Source organism: Amyelois transitella, chromosome 24 (genome assembly GCF_032362555.1).
Source record: "Amyelois transitella isolate CPQ chromosome 24, ilAmyTran1.1, whole genome shotgun sequence".
NCBI classification, from domain to species: Eukaryota; Metazoa; Arthropoda; class Insecta; order Lepidoptera; family Pyralidae; genus Amyelois; species Amyelois transitella.
In genome coordinates, this window is record NC_083527.1 from 5,942,135 (window position 1) to 5,969,085 (window position 26,951).

At 38.5% G+C, this 26,951-nt stretch overlaps 3 protein-coding genes across 4 annotated transcripts; all 3 read left to right on the forward strand.

The window, feature by feature from the left end:
• Positions 1 to 3,147: 3,147 nt before the first annotated feature.
• LOC106142714 (pancreatic lipase-related protein 2) lies at positions 3,148 to 10,121 on the forward strand. Of its 2 annotated transcripts, none has more exons than XR_009657372.1 (8): positions 3,148 to 3,299; positions 4,201 to 4,366; positions 5,190 to 5,338; positions 6,154 to 6,240; positions 7,038 to 7,181; positions 8,161 to 8,344; positions 8,777 to 8,885; positions 9,919 to 10,121. XR_009657372.1 is itself a non-coding variant. In XM_013344584.2 (8 exons), the coding sequence occupies exons 1-8, from the start codon at positions 3,254 to 3,256 to the stop codon at positions 9,974 to 9,976; spliced, it is 972 nt and encodes a 323-aa protein (XP_013200038.2). In that variant the 5' UTR covers positions 3,148 to 3,253; the 3' UTR covers positions 9,977 to 10,121. The 2 variants fall into 2 exon arrangements, 1 of the variants encoding a protein (XP_013200038.2); XM_013344584.2 differs by having other exon boundaries at positions 8,748 to 8,885.
• A 2,974-nt stretch (positions 10,122 to 13,095) lies between these two features.
• LOC106142716 (pancreatic lipase-related protein 2-like) lies at positions 13,096 to 18,371 on the forward strand. Its single transcript, XM_060951216.1, has 8 exons — positions 13,096 to 13,176; positions 13,906 to 13,966; positions 14,341 to 14,489; positions 15,244 to 15,330; positions 15,913 to 16,059; positions 17,046 to 17,238; positions 17,765 to 17,902; positions 18,254 to 18,371. Exons 1-8 carry the CDS (start codon positions 13,131 to 13,133, stop codon positions 18,309 to 18,311), a joined length of 879 nt encoding a protein of 292 aa, XP_060807199.1. The 5' UTR covers positions 13,096 to 13,130; the 3' UTR covers positions 18,312 to 18,371.
• A 988-nt stretch (positions 18,372 to 19,359) lies between these two features.
• On the forward strand, positions 19,360 to 24,313 carry LOC132903312 (pancreatic lipase-related protein 2-like). The gene is made up of 8 exons (XM_060951325.1): positions 19,360 to 19,444; positions 19,753 to 19,813; positions 20,465 to 20,613; positions 21,049 to 21,135; positions 21,795 to 21,941; positions 22,639 to 22,831; positions 23,704 to 23,841; positions 24,197 to 24,313. Exons 1-8 carry the CDS (start codon positions 19,399 to 19,401, stop codon positions 24,252 to 24,254), a joined length of 879 nt encoding a protein of 292 aa, XP_060807308.1. The 5' UTR covers positions 19,360 to 19,398; the 3' UTR covers positions 24,255 to 24,313.
• The last annotated feature ends 2,638 nt before the right edge of the window (positions 24,314 to 26,951 follow it).

Here is a 26,951-nt window from a genome sequence, read left to right on the forward strand (position 1 = left end):
TAAAAATAATTAAACAGAATGATATTCGACCTAATAGTAAATTCAGTGCAAATCCATCAGGGGGCGAGTTAGGATCGGCTGTCCGGTCTCGGCGCTGCATAGATATCGCCTGTCACTCTCAAAACAACGATACCACTCGTCTTCTTACATAGTGTACGGTCTGCAAAATTGAATAATCTAAACTAGTTTTGAGCCCCGAACTTAGAACTCGCTACTTCATGAATTTATTACGGGGATCCAATGTACCTCAACCGTTAGAAATAAAAAAAATCGTCACACATTTTTAAATTTCATCAAATCAGAACAAAAGTTCTCGCGTATACATATTAAATACATTAAAAAAAAAAACAATATTTTCGTTCAATTTTGATTGGCATAAAAATAATTAAACAGAACGACCTAATAGTAAATTCAGTGCAAATCCATCAGGGGGCGAGTTAGGATCGGCTGTCCGGTCTCAGCGCTGCATAGATATCGCCTGTCACCCTCCAAACAACGATACCACTCGTCTTCTTACATAGTGTACGGTCTGCAAAATTGAATAATCTTAACTTATTTTGAGCCCCAAACTTAGAACTCGCTACTTCATGAATTTATTACGGGGATCCAATGTACCTCAACCGTTATAGTAGAAATAAAAAAAATCGTCACACATTTTTAAATTTCATCAAATCAGAACAAAAGTTCTTGCGTATACATAATAAATACATAAAAAAAACAATATTTTCGTTCAATTTTATTGGCATAAAAATAATTAAACAGAACGACCTAATAGTAAATTCAGTGCAAATCCATCAGGGGGCGAGTTAGGATCGGCTGTCCGGTCTCGGCGCTGCATAGATATCGCCTGTCACCCTCCAAACTACGATATCACTCGTCTTCTTACATAGTGTACGGTCTGCAAAATTGAATAATCTAAACTAGTTTTGAGCCCCGAACTTAGAACTCGCTACTTCATGAATTTATTACGGGGATCCAATGTACCTCAACCGTTAGAAATAAAAAAAATCGTCACACATTTTTAAATTTCATCAAATCAGAACAAAAGTTCTCGCGTATACATATTAAATACATTAAAAAAAAAAACAATATTTTCGTTCAATTTTGATTGGCATAAAAATAATTAAACAGAACGATATTCGACCTAATAGTAAATTCAGTGCAAATCCATCAGGAGGCGAGTTAGGATCGGCTGTCCGGTCTCGGCGCTGCATAGATATCGCCTGTCACTCTCAAAACAACGATAGCACTCGTCTTCTTACATCGTGTACAGTTTGCAAAATAAATTGTATAAAAAAGGATTAATTTAGAAAGAAAATTTATATTAACTTTCTTTTCATTCCCTGGCCGAGATTCGAACCCCATATGTATGTTCTTTCAATAAACTGTACATCCACTACATACATATATATATATATTTATAATCACGTCTATATCCCTTGCGGGGTAGACAGAGCCAACAGTCTTGTAAAGACTATTAGGCCACGTTTAGCTGTTTGGCTTTAAGATAGAATTGAGATAGAATTGAGATTAAAATAGTGACAGGTTGCTAAGCACACCGCCTAAAAGAAAAATCCTATTTTCTATCCCATAGTAGTAGTAGTTAGAGAAAGAGAAGGAGAGGTCCTATTCTTTTTTCATTGGTGCTGGGAACCACATGGCGCACATTACTACATTTTGCCCTACATAAAAGTCACTTACGTGAATTCTTATATTATTATTATTAAATAAATGTTGTGATGTGAAAGAAGATGTAGTTACAGGAATAGAAAAGGGTAGGTATGTTAAGATGGTTTGGTCACGTGGAGAGGATGAATGAAAGCAGGTTGACTAAGCAGATACGAGTATACAAGGAGAGTGTGAAGGGAAAGGTCGGGGTGGGAAGGCCTAGACGAACGTATCTTGATCAAATTAAGGACGTCCTGGCAAAGGTCAAGAGTACCCGAAACCGACGAGCTTGCATGAAGAGATTTATGAATGCTGATGAAGCGAAGGAAGTATGCAGAGATCGTGGCATGAGGAAAAATGTAGTCTCTGCCTACCCCTCCGGGAAAGAGGCGTGATTTTATGTATGTATGTATGTTAAATAAAGATTTTATTATTCATTTAGATAAATGTAGAAGATGATGATTCTGCTGTCTGTACACAGCACCAGCACGTTACCGCCCAGCCGGAACTAACGCAAATGCCCCACAATTCCGAGGTAATTGTGCCCCCGAGAATCGAATCTAGACCACGGAGCCGGTGGCTGTTTGGCCATGTCCGCAAACTGTACTTTGATTCAATTTGCAGTCGAAAACATACAAATGAATGGAAATTATTTTAGGAAATAGTTAAGGAATATTATAGACCATGTGTTTTGTTGCTCCCGGCACAAATAAAAAAAAATAATAATAATAGGATCATCATTCCAGGTCTTTCCAGTGGATGTCGTAAAAGGTGACTAAGGGATTATTCTTTTAGGGTTGCTAGCACATCGCCTAAAAGAAGAATCCCAAGTTTATAAGCATATCCTTAAGTCGCCTTTTACGACACACATGGGAAAGAAACGGATAGGTGCATTCCTTGTTACTTTCCTTACAATATGAAACTTAAATCGATTATATTTTAGTCCACCGGAAACCATTAAGAATTTTATCGACCAAAATCATATCTAAAACTTTATCAATGCACGACATAAACATATCATCAACTGATTCTAATAATTACATGTTTATTTTGTCACAAATCTTTTTGATTATAACTTTATAACAATCTATAATTAGTACCTATTTCCGGACTTCAAGTATAAATAGGTCTTAGATTTACATCTCATCAAATATTATTACATTGAAGATAAACTTGGTGAATTTGATTAATACAAACATACATACATAAATTCACTATATCCTTTACGGGATAGGCTTCATTGCCTAATAGAGTAATCCCAAGTATTTAAGCCTACCCTTTAGTCGCCTTTTACGACATCCATGGGGAAAAGACGGAGTGGTCCTTTTTGCTATTGGTACCACGAACCACGGCATAGCATAACATATGTATGTTTGCCCATCGCCTACAAGAAGAATCTAAAGTTTATTAGTATTTTTCATTATCACCTATTAAGACATCCATGCTAAGATTCAGAGGTTATATTCTAAATTGCCGTAAACCACACGACAATTGTTCTAATCACTAGCCACAATCAATTGATAAGTGTTAGTATTTAATACGGTTGATATATTGATAATATTCCATTCACTAAAGATTGTTTATCATGGCTGGAACAACGTTCACTTTGTTATTTACCGTCTTCACTTTAGGTAAGTAATTTTTGTTTTTATTATTTTTTATGATAGAATTGAGATTCAAATAGTGACAGGTTTCTAGCCCATCGCCTAAAAAGAATCCTAAGTTTGTGTCGCCTTTTACGACATCCATTGGAAAAAGATGGAGTGGTCCTATTCTTTTTTGTATTGGTGCCGGGAACCACACGGCACTGAAGCCAAATAGCTGAACGTGGCAATTCAGTCTTTTCAAGACTGTTGGCTCTGTCTTCCCCGCTAGGGATATAGACGTGACTATATGTATGTATATATGCTAAATACATTTAGGTATAGGTGTGTGTCAAAACACTACTAACAGAGCTTTAATGAAATTTTGGATTTGTTCAATTCGATGCGATTGTGTCTTGAAGAAAATTTTTCCACTTCTTTGGAGTCACGTAGCCGACTAGTAACTTTTCAAATCTTTCCTAAACAACTAAAGTGCTCTGTCTGTTTGTTTTGACTCTTTTATCTATAAAACGTTAAATAAAACTTTCATTCTATGTCGTGTGGTTTTCGACACTTTAGAAAAGATCCACTCCATTACCCATGGATGTGGTAAAAGGCGACTAAGGGATAGGCTTAAAAACTTAGGATTCCTTTTGCAGTCGATGGGCTACCAACCTGTCACTATTTGAATCTCAATTTCATCATAAAGCTTTACACTTGAGCGTGGCATTTCTGTATTTTTAGGACTGTTACCTCTGTGGAAAAGGGCCAGGTCAAGAGTATCCGAAATCGGCGAGTTAGCATGAGTGAGTTATGAATGTGGATTAAGCGAAAGAAGTATGCAGAGACAGTGACGAGTGGAAAGATCTAGTCTCCACCTACCCCGGCGGGAGCAATACGTAATTTTTTGTATAAGTATGATATTAGGAAAATACGTTTTTTGTTTCAGCTCTAGCAGATCCTCTGAGGACTGCCCAGCCTGTCCAATTGGGAAAACCTGTGGATCCTGAAGAAATCCGAGGTGGAAACACCAACATTCTGAACAGCGATGTTGACCAGGAGAAGTTGACCAGATACAACCCTCTGCAGAGTAACCAGTACCATTTGTTCACCAGGTAATTTTGCTTCGTCATTTTCCACCTGGGTCTTTGTCCCAATTTCCCTCAGGAGAGGAGCTCTGGAGCTTTGTAAGACCACGATCTGAAAATGGAAAAATCAGGAAATTTAAATTACTATTTAAACGGTTTATCATCGATATTAATCGATAATCTTCTGAAAAATAAATCAAATTCAAAATTTTGATTCATTATTATAGGACACTTTATATCACGTAATAATTGTCATATCTCTTGGATTCACACTTTTGGTTGACGTCAAATAAATTACTTAAAACTAAGTTTACTGTCTGTGCAGAAGAAGCGGTAACAAACTACACTGCAGAATTTTCTTCAACAACGTCAACTTCATAACTTTCAATACTTAGAATAGAAATGTGGACGAGAGAATACATTGTTCTGATTAATCGATTTATATGAGATTTTAATAATAATCTTCAGAATCTTCAGTTAGTGTCATTACAATTAAATGCTTACGGACTCTTAAATTTCCAGGCGTAACCCCTCACCCATATTTCGACTACTTGCTCATATGCTCATTTCAAGTGCTGAATCTTCAGTTAGTGTCATTTCAATTATAGGCTTACGGAATCTTAAATTTCCAGATGTAACACCTCAACCACATTTCGACTACTTGCTATTAAGCTCATTTCAAGAGCTGAATCTTCAGTTAGTGTCATTTCAATTAAATGCTTACACTCTTAAATTCCCAGACGTAACCCCTCACCCACATTTCGACTACTTGCTCATAACCTCATTTCAAGAGCTGAATCTTCAGTTAGTGTCATTTCAATAAAAGGCTTACGGACTCTTAAATTTCCAGGCGTAACCCAACAACCAGCCAGCCTCTGCTGGTCTTCAACAACGGGATCCTGCAGAACTCTAACTATGACAAAACCCGCAGAACTGTGATGCTGATCCACGGGAGCGATGGGAACGCTACTTCAGCTTTCAACCTTGTCTTGGTTCCAGGTCAGTTGAATGAATCTCATCGTCTTCTATATTAAAACTTAAATAAATAAGTGCCGTGTAGTTCCCGGCATCAATAGAAAAAAGAATAGGACCACTCCATTTCTTTCCCATGGATGTCGTAAAAGGTGACTAAGCCTGCGGCTCCACTGAGGCGGAGACAAGCGGAGCGGAGAGGAGACGTGTGGGGATCGACCAATCATATTACATGAAATCCACATCTCGTCTCCGCTCCGCTTCGATGGAAACAGTGAAGCGGAGACGAGTGGCGAAGTGACGTGGTAGAAATTGACAGCTCTGCTCCTCAGCTCCGCTCGTCTCCGCCTCAGTGGAATCACGTACCTGTTTTCACAGCTCTGCTCCTCTCAGCTCCGCTCGTCTCCGCCTCAGTGGAATCACGTACCTCTTTTCACAACTCTGCTCCTCTCAGCGCCGCTCGTCTCCGCCTCAGTGGAATCACGTACCTCTTTTCACAACTCTGCTCCTCTCAGCTCCGCTCGTCTCCGTCTCAGTGGAATCACGTACCTCTTTTCACAGCTCTGCTCCTCTCAGCTCCGCTTAGCAAGATAGAATTAAGATTCAAATAGAGGCAGGTTGCTAGCCCATCGCCTAAAAAAAGAATTCCAAGTTTGTAAGCCTATTAGTCGCTTTTATTATTACTAATAGTCTTAAATTATTCCAAATAGCTGAACGGGGCCATTCTGTCCTATCAAGACTGTTGGCTCTGTCTACCCCGCAAGGGATATAGACGTGACCATATGTATGTACGAGTATGTTAAATAATTCCGAATGTTTCATATTGAAAATATATTTTTCAGCGATCCTGACCGCTTCTGATTTAAATCTGATCGTGGTTGATTGGTCCGAGGGCACCGACCTTGGATTACCTGGAGTCGTTGTTTCTGGTAAGTCGTTGAAGACCATATTATCCATTTATTGATTTTATACTTAGTTATTTATTAGTACCGTTTGGGGAACCACTAGAAAAAAGAATAGGACCACTCCCATCTCTCTCAAGGGAAAACCTTATAAACTTTATATTCTTCTTTTTGGCGATGATTAATTTCAGCTTTCAGATTTCAGCTTCGAAACGTTCAGCTTTTAAATCCGTCAGCTGTTTGACTTGATGATATACTTCATTGAGATTCAAATAGTGACAGGTTGCTAGCCCGTCGCCTAAAAATAGAATCCCAAATTTATAAGCATATCTCTTAGTCGCCTTTCACGAATTCCATGGGAACGAGATGTAGTGGTCCTATTCTTTTTTTAAATGGAGCCGGAAACCACACGGCACATTATGGTACTTCGTTATTTATGCCACCAAATTGCCTCGTTGAGTGGCCTATTCTTCAACCAATAAATATTCGTGTGTGCCGTGTGGCTCCCGGCACCAATAAAAAAAAAAGAATGGGACCACTCCATCTCGTTCCCATGGATGTCGTAAAAGGCGACTAAGGGATAGGCTTATAAACATGGGATTCTTCTTTTAGGCGATGGGCTAGCAACCCGTCACTATTTGAATCTCAATTCTATCATTAAGCCAAACAGCTGAACGTGGCCTATCAGTCTTTTCAAGACTGTTGGCTCTGTCTACCCCGTAAGGGATAAAGACGTGATTATATGTATGTATGTTACCAAATTGCCTCGTTGAGTGGCCTATTCTTCGACCCAATAAATATTCATTTGACGATTTTGATTTCAGCAAACAGCGTAGCCCAGTTCGTTATCTGGTTGATGGGGGAGGCCGAGGGTTACGAGGAGGACTACCACCTCATCGGGCTCGGTGTCGGTGGACAGTTCGCGGCAATCGCCAGCAGATTAGCCGGAAGACTCGGCCATGTTACTGGTAAAGACATGCATCACTTGGATTACATACATACATAAAATCACGCCTCTTTCCCGGAGGGGTGGCAGAGACTACTACATCTTTCCACTTGCCACGATCTCTGCATACTTCCTTCGCTTCATCCATATTCATAACTCTCTTCATGCAAGCTCGGCGGTTTCGGGTATTGCAGACCTGACCCTTTACCAGGACGTCCTTAATTTGATCAAGATACGTTCGTCTTCGTCTAGGAGGTAACACTGCAGTCTTTCTTTTTGCTTTGTCCCGGTTGCATCCTCACCTCTCTGGAGAGGAGCTCGGGGTATGACCCTTGAACATGGATCCTGGATTGGGTGAGTCAGGTTTCAACACGAAGCGACTCCCGTCTGACCTTCACAACCTTTGCAGGGGAACCTAACCCATATTGAATCATATGGTTACACATCCGGTTGCCTGAATGTGTAGGTTTTACATACTTATAGACTTTATATAGGTTTTATCACGATGATTTCCCTGACCGTAAGTGCATCGGTTAGTAACCAAACTAATATACATAACATACATACATATAGTCACGTCTATATCCCTTACGGGGTAGACAGAGCCAATAGTCCAGAAAACACTGAATGGCCACGTTCAGCTGCTCGGCTTAATAATGATGGAATTGAGATCCAAATAGTGACAGGTTGCTAGCCCATCGCCTAAAAAAAAGGATCGCAATTTTATAAGCCTATCCCTTAGTCGCCTTTTACGACATCTATGGGAAAGAGATGGAGTGGTCTTATTCTTGTTTGTTTTGTATTTGTGCCGGGAACCACACGGCATGTAATGTACATAGCTAAATGAAGGATGAACACACGGTCAGAAGGTGCACGGCCGGGGTGGGATTCGAACCGGTGTCTTTATGCGCAACAGACGTTTTAACCACTTCACCGATTCGACACCCATGCTCTTGACGAATGCCAGGGGAATAACAACATGCAAATTCCCCTCTTCCTAGCCCTGGACCCTCCCACGTGGCAAGACGAAGAGAGACTCCGCATTGGAGACGCTATGTTCGTGGAAGTTGTCTTCACGAATTCAGAAGGAGACCTCGACGAGGTGTACGGTCAAGTGGACTTCTATCCAAACGGAGGACGCAACATGCCTGGCTGTGGTGGGGATTGGGCTTGTAATCATGCCAGGTTTGTGAAAAGATATATATATATATATATATATATACATATGGTCACGTCTCTATCCCTTGCGGACAGAGCCAACAGTCTTAAAAAGACTGAATGGCCACGTTCAGCTATTTGACTTTATGATAGAATTGAGATTCAAATAGTGACAGGTTGCTAGCCCATCGCCTAAAAAAGAATCCCAAGTTTGTAAGCCTATCCCTTAGACGCCTTTTACGACATCCATGGGAAAGAAATGGAGTGGTCCTATTCTTTTTTTAATTGGTGCCGGGAACGACACGGCATTATATAACTATCTCTTACATTATCTCTTAACTTCGAGGCTGACACAGTCTGTGTAATTTGGCCCGTACTTATATATTTATTTATGTGTATGCTAATGTAATACTTAACATTACTACCCTAGGTCCTATTTTTACATGGCCGAATCAATAGTGAGCGGCGGTTTCACGGGAACTCAGTGCGCGTCAGTGAACGACGCTTTGGACGGTAGTTGTGACTTGTCCGGTATTTTGCAAATGGCCGCACCTTACGCTAGTTACACGTGAGTATTTGATTAACTGACTGACTGAGGAGCCCGAGGTACAGTGGTTAAGCCGCTGGAACTGTGATTGTGTGTATGGTTGACTGTAAGAAATCCCATTAGGGATAATTCCGCCATTGTACATATTCTTCTAAATCCAATAAGTGTTTTGTAATTTGTTATATTTATTTTTATGTGCCATAAAAAGTTTAGAAACAAACAAACAAACTATGAGCAACTTTTGCAATAGTAAGTCAATGGAGACATACATGAATATGCTTTTGCACGCGACTCATAGGTACATACATAATAATATAATGTCGTCTATATCCCTTGCGGGGTAAACGGAGCCAACAGTCTTGTAAATTTTTAAAGGTCACGTTCAGCTGTGTGACAGATTGCTGTGTGCAGCTTGCTAAGCGATGGGCTTACAAGAGGAATCTCAAATTTATATGCCTATCCCTTAGTCGCCTTTTACGACATCCATCAGAAAGATATGGAAGTGGTGCAATTCTAAAGTGCTGGGAACCTCGCGGCAACACCATTCCCGTTTTTTATGTTCCCGTTACAATTTCTAGAAAATAATACACGGATATTATAATACAATATTTTATCTAAATCGAGCCGGCAAATATCTTTGAAAAACTGAAAGCCGTAACGACTTTTGCATTTATAAAATTACTAATAACGCCCGTAAGATCGCCCGCGTAAATCAAAAATCCCCCCATAATCCTGTTCCAACAGGAATCCTTTCTTAGTGGATGTCGACATCATTCTTACTATCTGCATGCTAAATTTCAGCCTAATCGTTCCAGTAATTTGGACTGCTCTTGGAAAATAAAGGGTTGCCAGTTTGACCTGTACGTATGTTGCCTCGCGTTACGCTGAACCGATTTTGATGCGGTTTTGCAGGAAAGCGTTTTACACACTTAGGAGAAGGTTTAAGAAAAACCGACTACAAAAAAGGGGATATCGATTGGAGGCGATTCTCATTTTTACAAAAGTTATTAAATATTGTGTTAAATATGGATTTAATTAAGACTTTTATTTTCAGAGCTCGCGGCATCTTCCACTTGGAAACAAATGCTGCCCCGCCATTCTCTCAAGGCTGATATTTGATGAGGAAACTTTTAAGTCGTGATGAAGAATTCCGATTTATATAATTATCCGTCTTGGAAATTCTGAAACAGTTTTTTAAAATTATTTTTCAAGAGAATGACATTATGCAGCTCTTATTGAATATACTCATTTTTTCAATGTTCTGTTTTATTTATTATTACGATTTAATTATATTAAGTGAATATATTTGTAGCAAGTTCCTGGTATGAGCGGACTTAATTAATGCAGCTTTATAATTAACAGTCTTATTAAGCATACCTACAGACATAAAATCACGCCTCTTTCCCGGAGGGGTAGGCAGAGACTACATCTTCCCACTTGCCACGATCTCTGCATACTTCCTTGGCTTCATCTACATTCATAACTCTCTTTATGCAAGCTCGGCGGTTTCGGGTACTCTTGACCTGACCCTTTACCAGGACGTCCTTAATTTGATCAAGATACGTTCGTCTAGGCCTTTCCACTCCGACCTTTCCCTCCACACTCTCCTTTTATATCTACTTAGTCAATTAAAATTAAAAAACCTGCAGCTAGTAAGTTCTTAAGCAGCGAACATGAAATATAAACCCAATAAATGCGTACCACTTACCCTCTTTTCTGGTATTTTTGACCATGATACGGAGGCTGGAGGTACGCTTATGTATTGGCCATGTCTATGACCGCCTGTAACCACGTTTCTGGATTGGGTATGTCAGGTTTCGGGTACTTTTGACCTGACCCTTTACCAGGAAGTCCTTAATTTGATCAAGATACGTTCGTCTAGGTCTTCCCACTCGGTCCCGAAACCGCCGAGTTTGCATGAAGAAAGTTATGAATGTGGATGAAGCGAAGGAATTATGCAGAGATCGTGGCAAGTGGAAAGATGTAGTCTTTGCCTACCCCTCCGGGAAAGAGGCGTGATTTTATGTATGTATGTATGTCAGGTATTAACACGAAATGACCCCTGTCAGTCCAACGGAACCTAATATACCTATTGGATCATTATTACACATTCAGTTTCATGAATGTGCAGGTTTCCTCACGATGGGTTTCCTTACCGTAAATAGTAAGCGCCGCGCGTGCCTGCCCTGGGGCTAGTGAATGTGATAAAACAAAGTTGTTAAACCAATAAACTTATAAACTTGGGATTGTTTTAGTCGATAGGCTAGCAACCTGTCACTATTTGAATCTTAATTCTATCATCTTTACTAATATTATTAAGCTGAAGAGTTTGTTTGTTTGTTTGTTTGAACGCGCTAATCTCAGGAACTACTGGTTCGAATTGAAAAAATATTTTTGCGTTGAACAGACCATTTATCTAGGAAGGCTTTAGGCTATAAAACATCACGCTGCAACTTTTAGAAGCGAAGTTATTAAATGTACAACTTAAGATGAAACCTTGTGAAGTCAAATTAAAAAACCTAATCCTGCCATGCGTGGTTCCCGGCATTTAAAACAGGACCACTCCATATCTTTCCCTAGGATATCGTAAAAAGTGACTAAAGGAAAGGAAAATTTACTTGTGATGGCTGGGCTAGCAACCTGTCATAATTCGAATCTCGATTCTAAAATTAAGCCAAACAGCTGAACGTGGCCTTTCAGTGTTTTCAAGACTGTTGGCTCTGTCTACCACGCAAGGGAAAAGAAATAAATAATTTGATACACATAAACATACAAATAAACATAACATAAAAATCTTATTCTAACTCATACGGTACCAAAAATCTTGTGTTGAGCTGAGTGTATCAGCTTTGTATCATGACATGTCATAACGCTGGTTTTTAGTGGAAACTTTATATAGATATTAGACTTAATTATAATATGTATGTTTGTATGTATGTAATCCTATCATGATGCCGTAGATAGGGATTTATTAATATACTCATATAATATGTTATTATTGCAATGATCAATCACAAGATAAGATAATTAAATGCGAGTAGGTATGTAGTATTGTCAATTTTATACACGCTTTATTAGTAAACTTCATTAATTATTACGCAATTTTAGGGTTACGTATGTTCCAAATTCAAATAACAAATTATAAACTTTTTATTCATTATTGTGTTCTTTATAACATATATACATACATACATAAAATCACGCCTTTTACCCGGAGGGGTAGGCAGAGACTACATCTTTCCACTTGCCACGATCTCTGCATACTCCTTTCGCTTCATCCACATTCATGACTCTCTCATGTATTCATGTTCTTTATTATTTATATAATTAAATCGATACTCTAAGTTCTTATGGGACATTTGAAACATCACTTTATATGTAATTGTCATATATTTTGGTACCACAACATTGATTGACGTCAAAAAAACAATGATGAGGAACGAACTTTCTCTGATTTGTTTGGGTCTTGGATGTTTATCTATTTAAGTATTTATTATAAAATAGTAAAATACGGTATCGTTTAGTAAGTATCTCGAAACAGAAGTCTCGAACTTTTGACGGCCTCTGTGGCGCAGCGGTAATAAGCTTGTCTGCGACACCGGCGGTCCCGGGTTCGAATCCCGGCCAGGGCATGATGAGAAAAGAACTTTTTCTGATTGGCCTGGGTCTTGGATGTTTATCTACATAAGTATTTATTATAAAATATAGTATCGTTGAGTTAGTATCTCGTAACACAAGTCTCGAACTTACTTCGAGGCTAACTCAATCTGTGTAATTTGTCCCGTATAAAAAAAAAAAAAAAAACTTTCTTCGAGGCTAACTTAATCTTTGTAGTTTGTCCCGTATATATTTATTTATTTATTATATTGTAGGTTCGTTTTTTAAGTAAATACACATATGTATTTAATTTCATGAAATGTTGCTAAAGTAGAAAGATTTAAGTATGTCTAAAAATTTGTTTTTTGAAAATAACAAAAAACCTTACCTTATTAAAATTAGCCATGTAGAATGGATTTTCAATAAAGAATAAAGTACTCGTATAAAAAGATAAGACTAATACAATTAGACCGAACTTTCCGATTGTGTCGAGGTTCGTATGTCTGTCAACTCTTTATTGCAGATTTAAATAAATATAAACAAATTACAAAACAATCATTAGGTACTTTCACTATAAGGAACCTAATCCATAAATTAAATGTCGTTCTTGCACCTGTTTGTGATAGGTATTTAAAAGTAAGTGATAAGATAATTGATGAGAACAACATTATGAAGTCGTTAAGTGTGGCGGTCGTGTTCCTTGGATTCGTTTGCGGTAAGTATTACTTTTTTTCCTTACGAGGTTGATAGAGCCAATAGTCTGAAAGCTCGGAAGTCACGTTAAGCTGCATTGCCAAGTCTTCCTTACTTCCATAAGCTTTATATTTGACCCTTCATATAATTTCGCGCCTACAAATAGCGACGAATTTAACGCCAACTACAAAACAGGGCCGAAATCAGCACCACCGTAAAAAAGCCAAGAATTTAACGCCACCAACAAAAAAATACAGATTTTTCGCAAGTTCCATGAAAATTATAAATTTTACCGGGACAAAAAGTACCCTATGTCCTTCTCCAACCGTGACCCGTTAACCCGGAAAGAGGAAACAAACAAATAAACTTACATGTGCATTTATATAGACGTATAATTATTTAACCACAATAACCAAGACCGTGTGGTTCCCGGGCACCAGTACAGAAAAGAATAGGACCACTCCATCTCATTCCCATAGATGTCGTAAAAGGCGACTAAGGAATAGACTTACAAAATTAGGATTTTTTTTGGCGACGGGCTAGCAACCTGTCACTATTTGAATCTCAATTATATCATTAAGCCAAATAGCTGAGCGTGGCCTATCAGTCTTTTCAAGACTGTTGGCTCTGTCTACCCCGCAAGGGATATAGACGTGATCATATGTTTATGTAACCAAGACTGTGGTGCAATACACAGGCCATTTTATTTAAGGATTATTATATTGTTATTGGCTTTCTCTTTTTTTTTCAGCTATAAGTGCTGAATCCAAATATAATGCTGATGTAGACACAGAATACCATCTGTTCACTAGGTGAGTAACTACAGCTTCGTCATAGCAGCATTTATTTCGCTTTTTATACATACATACATATGAGCACGTCTACATCCCTTGCGGGGTAGACAGAGGGCCAACAGTCTTGAAAAGACTGAATGGCCACGTTCAGCTATTTGGCTTAATGATAGAATTGAGATTCAAATAGTGACAGGTTGCTAGCGCATCGCCTAAAAGACTAAGGGATAGGCTTATAAACTTGGGATTCTAAGTTTATAAGCCTATCCCTTAGTCGCATTTTACGACATCCATGGGAAAGAGATGGGGTGGTCCTACTCTTTTTTGTATTGGTGCCGGGAACCACACGGCACCAAGTACTACAGTAAAAATAATATTTCTCATGTCAATTTCAGACGAAACCCTACAGTGAGCCAGCCCCTTCTCAACGGGAATGCTGATATCCTGGTGGCCAGCAACTACGACCCTCGTCTGAGGACCATTGTATCCATACACGGCTGGAATGGATTCGCTTTCGACGATTACAACAGCGTCGTTGCACCTGGTGAGTCAGTCAGATAGGTCAGTCGTAATATATACACATAAGTTCATGAAAGTTGCCGTGTGGTACCCGGCACCAATAGAAAAAAGAATAGGACCACTCCATTTCACTCCCATGGATGTCGTAAAAGGCGACTAAGGGGTAGGCTTATAAACTTGGGATTCTTCTTTTAGGCGATGCGCTAGCAACCTGTCATTATTTGAATCTCAAATCTATCTTAAAGCCAAATAGCTGAACGTGGCCTATCAGTCTTTTCAAGACTGTTGGCTCTGTCTACCCCGCATGGGATATAGACGTGATTATATGTATGTATGTATGTTCATGAAACCACGCCTCTTACCTCTTGCCAATATCCCTACATATTTTCGCTTCATCCACATTCGTAACTCTTCATACAAGCTCGGCGGTTTCTGGTACCTCTTCTTAACCTGATGTTACCAATGTATGCATTATAGATGGACCTAATATCTTTTTCGTCCTTACTTTAGTCCCGGTTGCATCCTCGCTATATAGTGGAGCCCGGGGTATGCCTTTGACCATGAACCCTGGATTGGGTGAGTCAGATTTTTACTTTGGAAGTGACTCCTATCTGAACCCCTCAACCTTCGCAGGTGAACCTTACCCTGATTTTATCAATCGTGGTTACACATTGTTAGGGTTACTCACCGTAAGAGCATCCGTTAGTGTTTAAACTAATGTACATATTACTTCGTTGTAGATGGATCTAATGTGTCTGTTAATGTCTGATTCCTAACAGCAATCCTGGCAAGTGATGATGTGAATCTTATCATTGTTGACTGGCACCAGGGATCGATTCTTGGGCTCGACGCACTTCTAGAATCTGGTAAGTTAATAAAATTATAGACATTTGTAGTTGATACGTGATGGTAGTATGATCGATGGTAGAATATTGATTCTAGTTCCATGAGAGTGGGGAAGCAATTAGCATGTAATATAAGGTCATAAAGAGTGTGGGATACAACATAAATTGCTTTGATAGCCAATTTGTTACCGCTTCTTCTGCACTGACGCCTTGGAAGCGGCAGTAAATTTAGAAGCGGCAGTAAACTTAGTCTTAAAATATAAACTCAAACTCAAACTCAAAATATTTATTGCATAACTGTGTTTAGATTTATTTGACGTCAACCAATGTTGTGAAACCAAAAGATTTGACAATTATTAAGCGATATGATAGTATCCTATAATACACTACAGAGACCGCAGATATTGCCAAGCAAGGAGACCATCTATCTAGTGTTCAGAATATATCAGTTTAAACCTTAAGCACGTTAGATTAAATTTCCATCAACATAAATCTGGTGTTTCACTTAGGTATCAATGAAAACAAGACCTTCTTGACGTGATCATAAAAGTTAAGTTACAGATTTAAATTGCTCCAACTAAAACATCATCTAAACTTTGTTAGGTCGCAGCGTGGCTCGCTTTATCAGCTGGCTCAAGTTCTTCACCGGCAGAACAGCGGAAGACTTCCACTTGGTTGGCTTCAGTCTTGGAGCTCACCACGCTGGCATCACCGGCAGAAATGTCGAAGGAGGAGTTAGTTACATCACTGGTAAGGGACATTATAAACCTGTTTAAGCCTAAATCTGATGTACGTGGTGGTAACCTTTGAGTTGCGGCGGTACAGGCATGGTGCTCTTTGTAATAATCAGTAACCTCGTCAAAGTAAGAAGGTTGGATAATGAACCTCAGGTACTGAATAAACTCTTCGCAGAATGCAACCCGAGACATGTAATGATTACAATAAGAAAACATACATACATACATAAACTCACGCCTCTTTCCCAGAGGGGTAGGCAGAGACTACCTCTTTCCACTTGCCACGATCCCTGCATACTTCCTTTGCTTCATCCACATTCATAACTCTCTTCATGCAAGCTCGGCGGTTTCGGGCACTTTTGACCTGACCCTTCACCAGGACGTCCTTAATTTGATCAAGATATGCTCGTCTAGGTCTTCCCACCCCCACCTTTCCCTTCACACTCTCCTTGTATATCTGCTTAGTCAACCTGTTTTCATTCATCCTCTCCACATGACCGAACCATCTCAACATACCCTTTTCTATTCCTGTAACTACATCTTCTTTCACATCACAACATTCCCTTATCACGCTGTTCCTTATCCGGTCACTCAATTTCACACCCAACATACTCCTTAACGCTCTCATTTCCACTGCATTTATTCTGCTTTCGTGCTTCTTTTGCCATACCCAACTTTCACTCCCATACATTAATGTCGGGACCAACACGCCCCTGTGCACAGCCAGTCGAGCCTTTTTGGATAGTTTCTGACTGCTCATAAAGGCATGCAAAGCTCCATTCACCATGTTCCCCGCGTTCACTCTCCTTTCAATATCACTATCACACTTGCCATCTGATGTAAACTTTGATCCTAGATATACAAACTCTTTCACTTGCTCAACTTTTTCTCCTCCAATCAAAATATTACATACAATAAGAAAACTTATACTTTTTCGAACCAGTTGCGTCTTAAGTCTCAGTAAAGTTTAAATGATAATTACATGAACATTGTCCACAGCCTTAGATCCTGGGGGCATTATTTATAACGACGACACCCTGTTCCGCCCTGACGATGGCCTGTACACTGAAGCTATATTCACTAACGCTGGTGGATTCGCCTACGTGGGTAACCTGGCCCAGGTCAACTTCTACCCTAACGGTGGAAGCAACATGCCAGGGTGTAACTTCGATGCTAACTGTAATCATTTCAGGTAAAACTTAATTTTAAAAGTGGGTTACGATTTATTATTCGGACTGCTATGATTTGGACTGTCTTTTTATCTAACTCTATCTAACTCTATTTGACTCCTTTTGACTCTATTTAACTCCTTTTAACTCAATTTACAATGACAATACAAATATGAAGGGAAATTTCAGTATATAACCTTCTATGCTTTAATTTCTCACTGTAGTTGCAACTTTAGTTTGAGTTTACCCGTTAGGCTTCAACTCTGCTTACCATCAGAATATAAGCCAAATCTGAAGTCCAAAGTCAATAATCAAATTTCAGCATTTTTCTTTTACAATAAAGCTTATTGTGTACCTTTTGGCAACCTTCGCCAGAGGTGAATTGCATAATATGCCACCGTAGCATAACACGCGCGACGCCGTTATTATCGCACGAAAAACTATCGCTGTTTCGCTTTTTATTATGTCGTGAAACGGGACAGTGATAGTTTTCATGTTACGGGGAAGTATTGACCATTTACACACCAAATAAACACATTATGTTTCCAGGGCCTACTTCTACTTCGCGGAGTCCATAGTGTCGGGCGGGTTCACGGGCACCGAGTGCGAGGACCACCAGCAGGCCGTGGCGGAGAGCTGCGACCTGCCTGGCAGGCTGCAGATGGGTGCGCGGCTGCCCAACTATGGGTAAGTTTAAGACATTCGTCCACGGTTCAGGTTAAAGATCTACAAATAGTCTATATTCTTTGTGGAAATAAGATCTGATCATGAAAAGACTGTAAGGTCACGGTCAACTGTTTGGCTTAATGATGGAATTGAGATTCAAATAGTGACAGGTTAATAGCTTATCGCCTACGGTAAGTATCCCAAGTTTGTTAGCTTTCCCTTAGTAGCCTTTAACGACACTCATGGAAAAGATATAGAGTGGTCCTATTATAAAAGTATCTGGGAACCACAAGTATTATTTATCTTCTTTGAGAAAACATATCACAGACATTTCTTGTGAGTGCGATTTTTTGCATTTTCTTTTAATTCCAGGGCCACCGGAACATATCACTTGAGAACAAATGCTGGACCACCATTTTCAATCGATTGAATTATGAAGACATTTTTTTAAGAATTTCATAATAAACGAAAGCAATTTATTAATAACTTACCTGTTTACTTTTCTTTCTCTCTTATGTTATTGTTGATATTGACCATGGAGTCTATTTTTTTAATTAAAAAGACTGTTTGCTCTATTTCCCCCGCAAGGAATATTAGACGTGACTATTATATATGTATGAATATAATCCCATCAAATCCGTTAGCAAGGAATTTATTAGTCATACTTAAATAATTTGTTATTTTTCATTGATTAATCAACAGATTAGATAATTATTAAGACAATTTTAGACAGGCTTTATTACAAAATTGGATTAATTGTTACGCATCTTAGGGTTACTTATATTCCAAAAGAAAACGAACCGATTAGTTATTTCAACCGATTAGTTATTTTTTATTAATTTATTCTCAAGCTTTTTGCGGTCTCGCACACAAACTTTGTACAAAATTTTATTTATTAATTCATAATAAATCATCCTCCTAGCTCCCGTAGCGTGTCACGCGCCGTTTTAATCGCGTGAAACGGTGTCACGTCATCATATGGATATATAATGATATATAATATATATATAAATATGCATATAAATTTTGTACTTAGTACAGATCTATGCAAGCATGCACGCACGCAAACACCACAAGTGACGTATAATCCACGTGAGGTAAGAATGACGTGCGGTTCCCGGCACCAATACAAAAAAAGAATAGGACCACTCCATCTCTTTCCCATGGATTTCGTAAAAGGCGACTAAGGGATATAGGATAATTACAAACTTGGGATTCTTTTTTAGGCGATGGGCTAGCAACCTTCACTATTTGAATCTTTATTCTAATAAATAGCTGAGCGTGGCCTATTAGTCTTTTTAAGTCTGTTGACTCTGTCTGTCCCCCAAGGGATATAGACGTGGCCATATGTATGTATGTACTAATACAATTAGACCGAACTTTCTTATTGCATCGAGTAATAATATGTAATTATATTATAAGGAACCCAATCTATAAATTCATTATCGTTCTTGCACCTTTTTGTGATATGTACTTATTTAAAAGTAGGTGATAAGATATTTGATGTGAGCAACATCATGAAGTCGTTAAGTGTGGCGGTCGTGTTTTTTGGATTCGTTTGCAGTAAGTTTTAACATACACACATATCCCTTTTTTCCCTTATGGCCATTTTATTTAAGGATTATTATATATCGAAAAAGACGAACGTTTCTTGATCAAATTAAGGACGTCCTGGTAAAGGGTCAGGTCAAAAGTACCCGAAACCGCCGAGCTTGCATGAAGAGAGTTATGAATGTGGATGAAGCGAAGGAAATATGCAGAGATCGTGGCAAGTGGAAAGAGGTAGTCTCTGCCTACCCCTCCAGGAGAGAGGCGTGATTTTATGTATGTATGTATTATTCTATATTTTTTGGCTTTCTCTTTTTTTTCAGCTATAAGTGCTGAATCCAAATATAATGCCGATGTAGATACACAATACCATCTGTTCACTAGGTGAGTAACTACAGCTTCCTCATAGCAAGGAACGCGTGATGCGGTTTTCATCGCGCCGAAAATTTCCCTGTTCCGCTTTTTATTATGACGTGAAGCAGCACAGTCCAAGTGGCGCCGTGTGGTTCCCGGCACCAATAGAATAGGACTACTCCATCTCTTTGCAAAGTATATCGTAAAAGGCGTAAAGAAACCAGGCCAAAACAAAAACCTGGTAAATTATGGTAAAAACAGGTCTGTTGAAAGGTCAGGTCAAGTGTGCACAAACCGACAAGCTTACATAAAACTATTGGTGAAGTCAAAGAGATATGCTTGGTTCTAGGCGAATGAAAAGACGTAGTCTCTGCCTACCTCTTGGGGAATGAAACGTATACGTTTCGGTCCATCTAAATGGTGCGCCTTTGACAATAATCCTGGATTGAAGTCATATTTTTACACAAAGCGACAGCCGGTCACTGTCTGGATCTTAATTTCATCATTAAGCTCTACAGCTGAACGTGGCCTTCCTTTTCGAGATTGTAGGCTGTGTCCACCCCCTAAGGGACAAAGACGTGACTATATGTATGTATGTGACTCCCGTATTTGTATGACGTCCGCTTAACCTAACCCTGTTTACCTCCTTAATGGGGAAAATATTTCTCATGTCAATTTCAGACGAAACCCTACAGTGAGCCAGCCCCTACTCAACGGGAATGCTGATATCCTGGTGGCCAGCAACTACGACCCTCGTCTGAGGACCGTAGTATCCATACACGGCTGGAATGGATTCGCTTTCGACGATTACAACAGCGTCGTTGCACCTGGTGAGTCAGTTAAATAGGTCAGTCGTAATATATATACATAAAATCACACCTCTTTCCCCAAGGAGCAGGCAGAGACTTCATCCTTCCCTTTGCCAGGACATCTACTTTAGTAACTCTCGTCATGCAAGCTCGGCGGTTTCTGATAATTGATGTTACCAATGTATGCAATATAGATGGATCTAATATCTCTTTTATCCTAGCTATAGTCCCGGTTGCATCCTCACCACTCTAGAGAGTCTGCCTTTGACCATGAATCCTTAATTGGGTAAAACAGGTTTTTATTCTTGAAGTGACTCCCACCTGACCTCTTCAACATTGGATAGTAGGCTGAATGTGCAATTTTCCAGCACATTAAAAGCATCCGTTAGAATTCAAACTTTTGTGCATAACTTCGATGTAGATGGATCTAATATAATAATGTCTGATTCCCAACAGCAATTCTGGCCAGCGATGATGTGAATCTTATCATTGTTGACTGGCACCAGGGCTCGCTTCTTGGGCTTGACGCACTTCTAGAATCTGGTAAGTTAATTAAATAATAGACATTTGTAGTTGATACGAGATGGTAGTATGATCGATGGTACAATATTGATTCTAGTTCCATGGGAATGTGGGTTACAACATGAGTTGCTTTGATAGCCAATTCTTACCCTAATGAGTACGGCCACTTTCTTTAACTCCTTCTCTATCCATGCTGTTAGATTGTGAAACTCTTTGCCTCCCGAGATACGTGACTCTAAATCACTATCCCAATTAAAAATTATTTAAAAAAAAATATTTGGTATTTACATATGTATTTTATTTTATTTAATTAAAGTATGTATTTGTTTATGTTGTCTATAATTAGTTGTGTGAGTGGAGTACACGCCTGCCACCCTTTCCATCATGTCTCCTACCTCGGGTCTGCTGGAGGAGATTGCTTTTGAAATATGAAGAATCTTTGTACATAATTTTGTTTCTCATGATTTATCAGTCTCGATGTTTTCAGTGTACATAAATTAGTAAATAAATAAAGTTGGAAAGCCGCAAACTACAAAGTACATACTCTAAGATTACATCAGTTTGAAATAAATCAGGTGTTTTACACAAAAAAATGGAAACTAGACCTTCTTGACGTGATCATAAAAGTTAAGTTACGGATTTGAATTGCTCCAACTAAAACATCATCTAAACTTTGTGAGGTCGCAGCGTGGCTCGCTTTATCAGCTGGCTCAAGTTCTTCACCGGCAGAACAGCGGAAGACTTCCACTTGGTAGGCTTCAGCCTCGGAGCTCACCACGCTGGCATCACCGGCAGAAATGTCGAAGGAGGAGTTAGTTACATCACTGGTGAGGGACTTTGTGAACCTGTAGCAGCTATATTTATTTAAGCCTATTATTATTGTCATTTTGAATGGCAATACTGCCAGCCTTCTGGGCACAATCCCACACGTTTATACTATGCAGGGACTGTAGGTAGGTACAATTCGAAAATAAAATTTTAGTTTAAAATTATCTTCTTTTTTTCTATTTTATTAAGTTTTGTTGTAGTTTTAGTTCTAATTTGAGTTCATTTTAATTAAATTTTCCATTTCATTATTTCCGTATTTTATAATTAATATGCTATAATTTTTATGAAATATAAATCTTTAAAAGAAAAGAAAAATTTAAGCCTTAATTTGGGGTAACCTTTGAGTTGCCGAGGTAAGGTGCGCTTTGTGAAATCAGTGAAACAATAATGATTGAAGAAAACGCTGCACATTAGATACTAACATTAGATACTCTGGAAGGTTATAACTGGTAGGAAGACTTCAGTTTTAGAGTTTACCACCAGAATGAAGGAAGAGTTGGTTACATCACTGTTAAAAAAACTAATATTTTACTACAACTTGCCGAGATTTTTGCAAATCCACATTCATAGGTCTCTTCATGCAAGCTAGTCTATTTCGAATATTCTCTGCAACACCAGCAATACATAATTTTGATGTCTCTTTGTGAAAAAAAAAAAAGTTTTAAATGATGATAATTCCATAAACATTCTTCACAGCCTTAGATCCTGCGGGTATTTTGTTTACCAACGACACTCGGATCCACCCTGACGATGGCTTGTACACTGAAGCAATATTCACTAACGCTGGTGAATTGGCACACCTGGGTAACCTGGCCCAGGTTAACTTCTACCCTAATGGTGGGAGGCACATGCCAGGGTGTAACTTCGATCCTTTATGCAATCATTTCAGGTAAAAAGAAATTAAAAAGGAGGTTATGTTTTACTTTTAGGAATAATAAGATTTAAATTTAACTCCATTTAACTCCATTTAACTCCATTTAACTCCATTTAACTGCATTTAACTCCATTTAATTCCATTTACAATGACAATACTTAATATGAAGGGAAATTTCAGTATTCACAATGATGCATGTGTTTTTCAAAAGTCAGTAATGAAATTTCAGCATTTACCTTTTACAAAAAGATAAAGGACAACAACAAGCAACCCAGCCACCATAGAAAGGCAAGCTTCACGCCATAATCGCGCGACAACCTATCGCTGTCCTGTTTCACCTCACAATAAAAAGTGAAACAGCGATAGTTTTACGCGCGATAACAACGGCATCGCTCGTGCATTGGGGCCGGAATGCTTGTTTCGTTTGTTTGTTTGTTTCCTACTCCTCAAAGCAAGCCAACTATAATATTCCCTAGCTACACATACGTACCTACTTTCTTTCTTATAGGTGTAGACAGAAGCTACATTTTCCCAATAATTTATTCTGAAAATAGACCTTTTTCACGTCATACATACATAGTCTATATCCCTAGCGGGGTAGACAGAGCCACCAGTCTTGATAGGCCACGCTCAGCTGTTTGGCTTAGTGATAGAATTGAGATTCAAATAGTGACAGGTTGCTAGCCCATCGCCTAAAAGAGGAATCCCAAGTTTATAAGCCTATCCCTTAGTCGCCTTTAACGACATCCATGGGAAAGAAATGGAGTGGTCCCATTCTTTTTTGTATTGGTGCCGGGAACCACACGGTACTGCCGGGAACCACACGGTACGGTTTTAACGTCATTTTATATTTAAATACACGCACAATAAACACATTATGTTTCCAGGGCCTACTTCTACTTCGCGGAGTCCATAGTGTCGGGCGGGTTCACGGGCACCGAGTGCGAGGACCACCAGCAGGCCGTGGCGGAGAGCTGCGACCTGCCTGGCAGGCTGCAGATGGGAGCGCGGCTGCCCAACTATGGGTAAGTTTAAGACATTCGTCCACGGTTCAGGTTAAAGATCTACAAATAGTCTATATTCTTTGTGGAAATAAGATCCGACAGTCTTGAAAAGACTGTAAGGTCACGGTTAACTGTTTGGCTTAATGATGGAATTGAGATTCCAATAGTGACAGGCTGATAGCCTATCGCCGACGATAAGTATCCCAAGTTTGTTAGCTTTCCCTTAGTAGCCTTTAACGACATTCATGGAAAAGATATAGAGTGGTCCTATTATAAAAGTATCTGGGAACCACAAGTATTATTTATCTTCTTTGAGAAAACATATCACAGACATTTCTTGTGAATGCGATTATTTTGCATTTTCTTTTTATTCCAGGGCCACCGGAACATATCACTTGAGAACGAATGCTGGACCGCCATTTTCAATCGATTGAATTATGAAGACATTTTTTTAAGAATTTTATAATAAACGAAAGCAATTAATAATAACTTACCTGTTTACTTTTATTTCTCTCTTAAGTTATTGTAGAATCCTACATTTTACAATGAACTGTATTTACAGGTATCTGAATTAACAATCCAAGTCGATTGAAATACTATTATTACTTTCTCTAGCTGGTCCTAGGTATACCTGTTGAAATCCTACAACCTACCAGGTAATTATGGGTGGTCGGGAATCCCTTCGAATATAAGCAACAGGTTATTGAGAGCAGACAGAAGTCACTAACCTGGGCATCCGCTCCAAAGTCCATGGTATTTTATTCCAGACCAACAATCTTCTACATAGCTCAGTTCCACTCTTTCATGGAGTACTGTTCGCACCTGTGGGTTGCCGTACGGTATCAGGTTGAAGACCTGGATGTTATCGGTACCGACGTGTCAGAAGACATTTGCCAAAGTACATTGCATAAAAGCTTTAGAGTACATGAATCATAGGTGCACAGGAGTTTCATAATATCAACTTGATCAAGTTAAACTTTACAAAGAAATCCTAATTGTTCTTATCCAATCCTCAACTCTTTTTGAATACGTCGAAATAACGGCTAATCTGATCATTAAACGGTTTGATAATACTTTTTACAGGAGAAATCATCGGTGGAGTCTATTTTTTTAATTAAAAAGACTATTTGCTCTGTTTACCCCGCCAGGAATATTAGACGTGACTATATGTATGTATGTATATAATCCCATCAAATCCGTTAGCAAGGAATTTATCAGTCATACTTAAATAATTTGTTATTTTGCACTGATTAATCAACAGATTAGATAATTATAAAGACAATTTTAGACAGGCTTTATTACAAAATTGGATTAATTGTCACGCATTTTTAGGGTTACTTATCTTCCAAAAAAAAGAAACAGATTAGTTATTTTAACCGATTTGTTATTTTTTTAATAACTTATATATACTCAAGCTTTTCGCAGTCTCGCTTAAAAATTGTAAAAAGAAGAAAAGAAATATTGTTTCATCCCTAGAATCTCAAAATATGTCGCATATGTTGAGAGATAATTTTAATTTTCTTATTTTTTAGTGTTGTACCTAAAACGTCACAAACTTTATACAAAATTTCATCAAAATCATTCTAGCGGTTATGTCGTGAACGAAAAATATTGAGTGATCAATTAATAAATCATTCTCCTACACCCGTAGCGTGTCACGCGCCGTTTTAATCGCGTGAAACGGTGTCACGTCATCATATGGATATATAATGATAATATAATATATAAATATGCATATAAATTTTGTACTTAGTACGGATCTATGAAAGCATGCACGCACGCAAATACCACAAGTGACGTATAATCCACGTGAGGTAAGAATGACGTGCGGTTCCCTGCACCAATACAAAAAAATAATAGGACCACTCCATCTCTTTCCCATGGATTTCGTAAAAGGCGACTAAGGGATATAGGATAATTATAAACTTGGGATTCTTTTTTAGGCGATGGGCTAGCAACCTTCACTATTTGAATCAAATTCAAATTCAAATTCATAATTTTTATTCATTATTATAGGATATTATTATATCGCTTAATAATTGTCGTATGGTTTAACAACTTGGTTGACGTCAAATAAATTACTTAAAAACTAAGTTTACTGCCGCTTCCAAGGCGTCAGTGCAGAAGAAGCGGTAACAAACTGCACTGCAGCATTTTCATCAACAACGTCAACTTCACAATATTAAATTATACTTAGAATAGAATGTGGACGGGAGAATACATTGTTCACGGGAGATTTATATATTTATGAGATTTAATATTGAAAAAAGAAAAATATATATATATATATATATATATATATATATATATATTATGGATTGCCAATTTTAAAAAGATTTATGTACAGAGTGTACTGAAATTTTGATTTAAGTTCAAATTAAACTACAATTAATTACGAGGTTCCTGTGCCAAGCTCGAGCCAGATGTTTTTATCATTAAGGTAATCATCAGTCCTATAATAAGCCTTCCCACAAAGTACTTTCTTTACATACTCTTTGAATTTTCGGTTGGGCATATCAAGAACAGACTCCGGCAACCTATTATAAAATCGTATACAGTTCCCCATAAATGATTTACTGACTTTGCTAAGCCTATGAAACGGCATGACTAATTTATGTTTATTACGTAAATTTCTATCAGTTGTGGCACTAACTTTTTGAAAAAAAGAGGTATTTTTCCTAACATACATTATAAGATCAAAAATGTACTGGGACGCTACTGTAGGTATGTTTATTTTCTTAAAGAGTTGTCTTAACGAGTCTCTTGGTCCTAAGCCGTAAATTGCGCGAACGGCCCTTTTCTGAATTATAAAAATAGTTTGTATATCAGCCGCGCTACCCCATAAAAGTAAACCATAAGATAACAAGCTATGAAAATAGCTGAAATAAACAAGCCTAGCTGTAGCTACATCTGTCAATTGTCGGATCCTCCTAACAGCATAAGCGGCAGAGCTAAGTCTATTGGATAGTTTAGAAATATGAGCACCCCACTGTAGCTTTGCATCAATTATAATTCCTAAAAACTTTGTATTTTCAACAAATTCTAATTTCTGGCCTTCCAGTGTTATGTCAGTATTGGCCTGCCTTACGTTTGGAAGGGTAAATTTAATGCATTGGGTCTTATTAGCATTT